We start from the raw sequence: 8,213 nt of genomic DNA, 5'->3' as shown, positions 1-8,213 counted from the left end.
CTCTCAGTTCTTTGATGAATTTCCTTATTGGCTGCTAGCTTCTACGGGCTTAGTGGCTGCTGTTATTGGCTGCTAGCTTCAGCCTGGTGTATACTTAGTTTGGTTTATAAATACTTTGTTTGGTTTATATATACTTTAAAATATTCACAGGCATTGTAGGAGAAGAACATGCATTTCAATTAATTAGTAATATTTGACAATAATCAGTTGAGCCCCCATCCCACAGGAACACCTGACCCTGGAGTGACACATTTCACAATTTTGGAAAAGGTTTTTATATCCTCTTCAGCCGGGGATAAAAATGAAACCTCGAAATGATAACTTTTTCAGGGATTTGATGCACTTCGGTCTGAAATGGATGGGCTGCTACGTTATATTTCCTCTGTAATGGACCAAGTGCCATCAGAAATGGAAAGCATAAAGGAGAAACTTCGGGCCGTGTACTCTAAAGTAAAGTTATTCAATGAGTGCATATCAAACAAAGAGGAAAGGTATGACATAAACTGTTAAGTATACATGTATGCATCAATGAAAATATGTGTCAACATAATCATGTTTGTCCATACAATCACTACCTTAAAAGCAGTTTGACTAAGTATTGGGTATATTTATTAGATAATATTAGTAAATCTAGAATTGATAAGTAACTTTCACTATGTATGTAAGTATCTATACGGCCTTTTAGCTTAAAATCTTCATGCACAATTTTAAGTTCAAGATTGGTAATATCATGTAGGGGTGTCAACAAATATTCGAATATTCATTCGATGAGTTGATATTCGAATATAAATTCATGATTCGAATATTCGGATTTTAAGAATACAAGCATTGAAAAGAAAAATAAATCTGACAAAAACTGAAGTTTTATCAGAAATTGAATCAAATTCTCATCGTTGACGAATAATAATATTTTATTTAAAACAGAATTAAAAGACACTCCTCTTGGATTACCTTAAAAGTGTGAAAAATGTGTCTATTAAAATGATATAAATTATTCATTTGATCATTTAATTAGAAATATAACAGTGTCCAGTACTTATAATTAGTTTGAATTTTTGAAAGAACACAGTTTTGTTTATGAATACATCATTTAAAATCATTATCAGGAAATTAATTAGCTAAAAGTAATTGCTTTAAATGTGTTCCATTTGATAATTGTTCTGTGTGGTATAAATCTGTAGGGTTATCAGTGTACACTTTGGTAAGATGATTAATCTGGAACTTGTTAAAAGAATCTTATGAATTTTCGGGGGGAAATTTTTAGGGCCCCGCAAGGATTTGCGGGTGCCCTATAGTAATCACTCCGTCCGTCCGTCTGTCTGTCTGTCTGTCTGTCCATCTGTCACTCTTCCGTCCACAAATTTTCTGTTTTTTTCTAATAACTTTTTTTATGGTTGCCCAATCAAGTTCAAATTTGGTATGGTAGTTCAGTAGGCAGAAATACATATTTTGATGCTAAGTTTGGTTCTCTATGTCTTCTGGTTTGGAGCTAGGGTGGTGGGGTAGATTCCTTAACTATGCATAAGAATGAATGGACAACATTTTTTATGGTTGCCCAATCAAGTACAAATTTGGTATGGTAGTTCAGTGGGCAGAAATACATATTTTGATGCTAAGTTTGGTTCTCTATGTCCCCTGGTTATGAGCTGGGGTGGTGGGGTAGATTCCTTAACTTTATATACAAAAGCATTGGCAAAGAGAGATAACTGCTGAAGATGTTCCCATTGTAAACTGAATGCTGCTATGAGTCCCTTGGGATTAATTAGCTTTCCTCCAGAAGAAAATCCAGAGCATTATCTTTATCTGTCAAATTGAGATGAATTACCACCTCTGTCTGCAAATGAAGTTTGTTTTGAAGTTAAGTCAATTTGGAATGCTATGAACACTCTGAAATGTGGATTTAAATATAAATTTTTATAATTTATTTTTGTTTAATAGTTATGATTACATTGAATTCTAATAACAAGAAATAGATTAAAAAAGATTTTTTGATTTACTTTTTTCACTTTATGTTAATTCAAGAATATTATTAATTTTTAGGATAGTTGTATAGAAACCCCATTCTATCATTAATACTGAAAAAGTTCTTATTGTAACTTTAGAAGAAAATGATGAGAGAGGTACAATTAATCCCTTGGGATCAATTAACTAGCCTGCTGCAGAAAATTTAGTAGACTTTTCTTTATCTGTCACTTTAAGATTAATGAAAACCTTTGCCTGCAACTGCTGTTTGTTTGAAGTTAAGGTCAAGTCTTCATGATATTTGCATTCATTGAAGGCTGGCATTTTATATAACACAAGCTTCATAATTGTTTTAATATACATTCAGTGTTAAGTTGTTCTTTACTGCCTAATGTAAATACAAGGATATTATTTTCAGGTTTTTGAATATTCAGGAATTATCTCGAAATTTTAAGACAGTTGCTGTTGCTTATTCTTCGTACATTTTTTAATCATTCCGTAAGCTGCACCCTATTAATTCTACCCCACGGCGGGGCCCTTGCTGACTGGTCAGTTTTCTAGTTTTTATTACATTATGGATATAAACTCTTCATATATTCTGTAAAATATTTTAAGAATATAATTAAAGTTTATTTACAAAACTCTACATGAAATTTTATTCAAAAATAATGACATAAAACGTATATATTGCTTGACAAAAGAGTGAAGATACTCGTATATACATATTATAATGCAAGATGTATTTATTTTATCGAATATTCGAATATATTCGAATACTACTATCGAATATTCGAATATCAATTATTGACAACATTGACATCCCTAGATGACAACCACTCTGGAGAGTTAGGTTCAATCAATTATATTTTCATATTTACAGAATCACCATAGATATTGATTCTAGAGGAACAATCTTATCATCACCGATCCAAGGGCTGTCTTTGCAAATGTGGGACAACAATAGTAGAAATGAACACATGCCTAATCTAGACAGGTCTCTTTTTCAAACCAGTGTCACTGAAGTTTTCAGATTTACATTACAAGGGAAGCCTTACACAGTTCATAGCAAAAATGAGGATGTCATATTGGTTCGCATTCAGATGATAAACTTAAAGAAGCCAAATGGTAGACAGTGGCTTTCTAAAGTATGTCATAGAGACATCTGGACCACCATTGAAACACAGACCAAGGTTTGACTTTTTTTTATCTATAATTGACATTCGAGAAATTCTAATTTGGCATTTTACATTCCAATATATTCGAGTAAAAGAATTTTTAATCTTGTTGCAGGATGATTGGATATTTTTTGGGATAGAGGCCTTGGAATCATTCTTTATAATAGAATCTGCCGAAGAAATGCCAATGACGATTGACCCTAAAGGAGGAGTGTATAAGCATGTTTCAGACCCTAAAGCTCTGATTGAGATACCGAAGGGTGCGACAGTTGAACGTCAAATAGCAAACGTTTCGGTGTGTTTTTGTGCATATATATATATATATTTGAGGAATGAAGCTTATTTCAACTTTTGTTATACAACAAAACATAATTTGATGAAGTTTACGCTTTATAAACCGCGAAGCTGATCCAGTAATATGTTTTTGACGTAACTCGTTGTGATGTACGCAAATTATGTTATACAAAATGGATAAAATCTTTTACCCAATCAAATGACGTATAACAACTAAATTAAATTAGTTTATATTAAAAGGCCAATATCAAACGGTGAATCCTCCTGAAAAAAAAAGAAATTGTAAATCTCTCTAGACAAGATATCTAGTTCGTCTGAAGGAATTTCTAATTAGTTCGAACAAATATCTTAATCGTTCAAAGAAATTTACTAATTTTTTCGAACAAATAACTAATTTGACCTTTACTCGGCACAGGCAACCATTGAGCTGTAAGGGTTCTCCTTTTTCGAGCAAGCACCTTTTGCGACATGGGACCTCAGTTTATACAGTCTCATCCGAAGGACCGGTCTCACTTTGGATTCGAACCTGTGACGTAAGGATCGACTCCTTACTTCGTGACTCTAGAGCAGACGCTCTAACCACTGCACCACGCATGCGACTTAATCTATTTAACATAATCAATATTCTGATAAGATACTGCTAAATGTTCTCTATCAATTCCATTATTGATTGACGACCCTTTCGGAATGCAGATGTGTGTCACCTATCTGTTGAGTGTAGGGGCTGTTATTGTTTAAAAATTTCTTCGAGGCTGAAATTGTTTTAAGGTCAAGTTGCAGTGCCTCAGAATGGAGTTCCTGGTTGATCTGCTGCCAGGGTATGTGGCCTTGGTTATCAGCTCTGCACCGACAAAATTTTGCCATCATGCTAAGAAGCTGCCTTTTCTCTACCATCTGCTTTAAATTTCTGTACAATTGCCATGTACTTAATCATGTTACAAGACTGATTCGAAAATTCTCACAAAACATTGACACAGAAATGCGTTTATCAGTTGACTGAAAGATTCTATGCTCTTGTGCTGAAGAGTTATTTCATTCTTTGGACCTTGCCCTTCCTGTTATTTTGAGTATGGATTCTTGAACAGCAGAGCACCAGGTTGGATATATTCTTCTGCCCAAATTTTTGCCCTCAATTTCTTGTGGACAATCCTAAAGGACGACCTGAAGGTAATGGAATGGTTGTATTTACAACATTACATTGGGCACTGTTAGTCAAAGATGATTCGGCAAAGTTGCTGCACTGCTTGTACTCTGTTGACTAGGCTCTTCTTGATAGACTGTTGCTACAGCATTGTTAGTTGGAGGTGGTTGACTTACATCCAAGCTTGTTACGCTAACTAGATCCTTGCTTCGTTGGTGGATGTGACATATCTCCCTTTAATTTCTGAGTAACCATTTCTACAATGTTTGGCCAAAGGATCATCAGATTTCATACACAATATGAAGCAAACAAAATGATTTTATAATGACTCCTTGAAAGTATAATAAAATATTCGGTTAACAGAGGAACTGCGAATAAGAGATGGGTACCCCCAATCGTATGGAAAGATTAGCATTGTCTATTTTTTGCTTTGGAAAACCCGAAATATATATCCAATCAAATAGTATAATGGTAAAAATAGTAAAAAGGTTCACAATGGCAATTTGCAACAAATATTCATTGAAAGCCTCATTAAATTTTATTCAGTGGTTTAAGAGGAACTATAGATAAATGATGGGACCCCAAAGCTTAACGGACGGACGTACAGACGAAGGGAAGGACAACAGAAACACCCAGTCACACCTCTTTTTAAATAGATGGTATAATAAGAATAAAATAATTTTAATTTACCCTACGACAGTCCTCTGTTTGGGTTCTTTTTACATCCAATGAGTAATTAAAAGGGTAGAGACAGTCATGACCTGTGACAAATCCAAAATATTGGTAGTTCTTTTTGAGAGTTCAACTAAATTCCTATTTTTTATGTCTATGTATTTTTAAAGAAAATTATTTTCTAATTACACGAATAATAAATTTGGTAAATTGTGTACATGTTGTTACAGGTTGTCTTGATGGAAACACCGTCTTTCTTGGGATTTACAATGATTTCAAAGATAGTTCGAACCTCTGCACACTTTTTGAAACCAGTTACCGTCCACTTTCCTGAAACAATTCAGTCCACTGATAGTAATTTAGCCTTTTTCCACTTCGACATTATCCATGAGGAGCTGACGATTGATTTCACTCACACCATCAGACAAGAGGGAGGGTGTTTCATTGCCCCTGTCTCGGAATTTAGCGAGTAATAATATCTAATTTTTGAAAAATGATATGTTCATTCAATGATGATAAATAATTATTCTATGGTGATATTTCCCTTGATATTCTGTGCGAAAAACCTTTAAATGAATGCAATGATAAAGATACAAGCTGCTCTGTTGTTCTTTCAGGACTGGCATCGTTGCTGTTCCTAAAAGCTATTCCCAGCAAAGTGGAAGTTTTATCCTTCCATCTCATGAATATAAGCAGAACAGAAAAATGGAATTCAAATGCAAAGCACTGACATATGTTTCCAAAGAAAGAGAAGATTTTGCCCAATTATGGTGTGAAGTTGTTTTAGTGGATAACATTGATAAAAGAAGAACGATGATGAAAATAAATAATTCAGAGTTCAAAGAATTGAAAGAGTCCAATGACTTATTTCTGAAAGAGGACGACCGTATACGTGTAAACGTTACAGGAAATTTTAACAGTAACAGACAAAAACAATTTAATATCATTAGATTCAATGTTTCAACAGACAATCATATTATTTTAGCTTTGGAAAAAACAGGCAGGGGATTAACCTTTTCCGAAATTTCTTATGAAAAATGCATGGGAAAAGACAAATACCTGTGGAAGATGCCCACAGATATAGCGTCAATGAAAAAAACAGGAACGAGATCTCTTCAAAGACAACAAACAAGGGAAGGTACATGTATAAATTTAATGTTTTGTCCAATGCACAAATATATTTTCATTAAATGAATACTACTTATTTATTCATTTTAAAAAACTTTGCCTTTTATCAGTCCATAAACGGCACTAAACAATGCATTCGAAGCGTAACCGCCATGCAAGCCGATTTACACCTTGCGTCATTTTTCAAAATCTACGACGGGCGTTTAGTGCAATAATTTAAATTCGAAAAAATTCAATATTGTCTGTCTCAAATGTATATATAAGAAATAAATAACAAGTTTATAAACTTCAATGGGAATTGAAGTGGGTCGGTACGTGATCAAATCTTCTGAGAAGGCTATCACGTGGCCGACCCACTTCAATTCCCATAGAAGTTTATAAACTTGTTTTTTAGATTATATTTTGTTGCGGAAGGTTTTTCCCTTTTGAACTATAACAGAACTGTTAATTTTAGATTCCTATTTTTCCATGCTGGTTGAACACAAAGCTGTTTTTGCAGTGAAATGTGTTATGCTGGTTCTGAAATACATGTATCTATTAAATTATTTCATGTGAATTCTTTCAACGAAGTGTGACAAATATAGTCAATATATTCTGAAAATCCGGGGGAAAATTGAACCAAATTTAATGTAAAATTGACATTTCTTTAGTAATATCTGAAAATTTACATGAAAATATACCCCCCACTTTTGATGTTATTTTCTGAAAAATTAAGATAACTTGACATTTTGTTAAATTCAGTAAAAGTTTAAGACTTTGAAATAATTTTCTTGCATATAAAACTTTCAATGCAAGAAGAATCACATTTTATTAGTGCAGAAAGGTCAAATAATTGATTATGCGAAGCAATTTGAAACTGTTTCTTAGTCACAATTTTAAAGTGTTTTTTTTTTTAAATAGACTAGAGTTCATTTTGTTTCATGCTTAAATTGGATAAAAATATTGGAAAACGTCGAAGATGTAATTTTTATTTAAGACACTAATTTTAGTGCAAAAAGGTCATACTGAATATACTGTAGCGCCAAAAGATTGACCCCCCTTTTTTTTATTTGAATTTAGATTAAGCTATGTATGTAGAACTAAAAAATATACTTGGGAAAAAGTTTGACTTTAAACATCGGGATCCAACGTCGTTAAGTTGCTTTGTCGTCTACAGTAGAAAGCATTTATAAATTTTCAAAACTATAAGATACATTTCTTTTTCAGGTTTTGACCCAGGTGAATTCAAGAGTTTTCTTCAAGCCTATGGGCTCGAAAACTTAATTGAGACGTTTATAGAAAACAACATCACCGGCTTGAAAGCATTTCTAGATTTGAATGAAGAAGATCTTAAAGAGCTATCTGTATCTTTGGGACATCGCAGATCGTGTTTGGCCGCCATTAAAGATTACAAAGAAAGACATGGCAAATAAAAAAAATAAATAAAGCAAAGGGTTTAAAGCATTTTGTTGCACATCAATAATAAGGATCTTTTTTTCTGTAAGACTAATTTTAATTGCACTGTATCAGAATTTAGACAACTGTAGCTTAGAAGCTGCTTAGTATTTCGTCTGATGCTCAAATACATTGACTGATCTTTTGATGTGCCATATTTTGTTTTTTTCATTTTCTTTCTATATCAGCTGCTTGAATCTTCATTTAAAAGGGTTATGAATTAGCGTATTTCAAAGGTAAAATCTATTTGATAATAAGAGACAGTAATTTGTTATGACGTTAAAAATTCTCGTTTTTTTTGCTATTCAATTATTGGGATTTGCCTAGATACATGTATACGAGTATATTCAGCCTAACGCATTGTTCCTGCTCTGCTAGGAGACTGTTTCCGTAGTTCGAGAGTTCAA

The 8,213-nt window shown here is 33.2% G+C and overlaps 1 protein-coding gene across 1 annotated transcript; it reads left to right on the top strand.

Moving 5' to 3' along the window:
• Positions 1 to 339: 339 nt before the first annotated feature.
• LOC134267840 (uncharacterized) lies at positions 340 to 7,967 on the top strand. Its single transcript, XM_062750053.1, has 6 exons — positions 340 to 491; positions 2,843 to 3,152; positions 3,253 to 3,432; positions 5,475 to 5,713; positions 5,862 to 6,382; positions 7,579 to 7,967. The coding sequence occupies exons 1-6, from the start codon at positions 355 to 357 to the stop codon at positions 7,782 to 7,784; spliced, it is 1,593 nt and encodes a 530-aa protein (XP_062606037.1). The 5' UTR covers positions 340 to 354; the 3' UTR covers positions 7,785 to 7,967.
• The last annotated feature ends 246 nt before the right edge of the window (positions 7,968 to 8,213 follow it).

Source organism: Saccostrea cucullata, unplaced genomic scaffold (assembly GCF_032062105.1).
Source record: "Saccostrea cucullata isolate Sc308-1 unplaced genomic scaffold, CSIRO_AGI_Scuc_v1 ctg9259, whole genome shotgun sequence".
Lineage (NCBI taxonomy): Eukaryota > Metazoa > Mollusca > Bivalvia > Ostreida > Ostreidae > Saccostrea > Saccostrea cuccullata.
The sequence above is the reverse complement of the archived record's forward strand: the minus strand, read 5'-3'. Positions and strand labels throughout refer to the sequence as shown.

Excerpts from the sequence above, each read along its gene's own strand:
- LOC134267840 (XM_062750053.1), top strand. The coding sequence starts at position 355 with ATGGATGGGCTGCTACGTTATATTTCCTCTGTAATGGACCAAGTGCCA. Across the intron at positions 492-2,842 it reads ATATCAAACAAAGAGGAAAG|AATCACCATAGATATTGATT; the intron begins GTATGACATAAA and ends TCATATTTACAG. Across the intron at positions 5,714-5,861 it reads CCTGTCTCGGAATTTAGCGA|GACTGGCATCGTTGCTGTTC; the intron begins GTAATAATATCT and ends TTGTTCTTTCAG.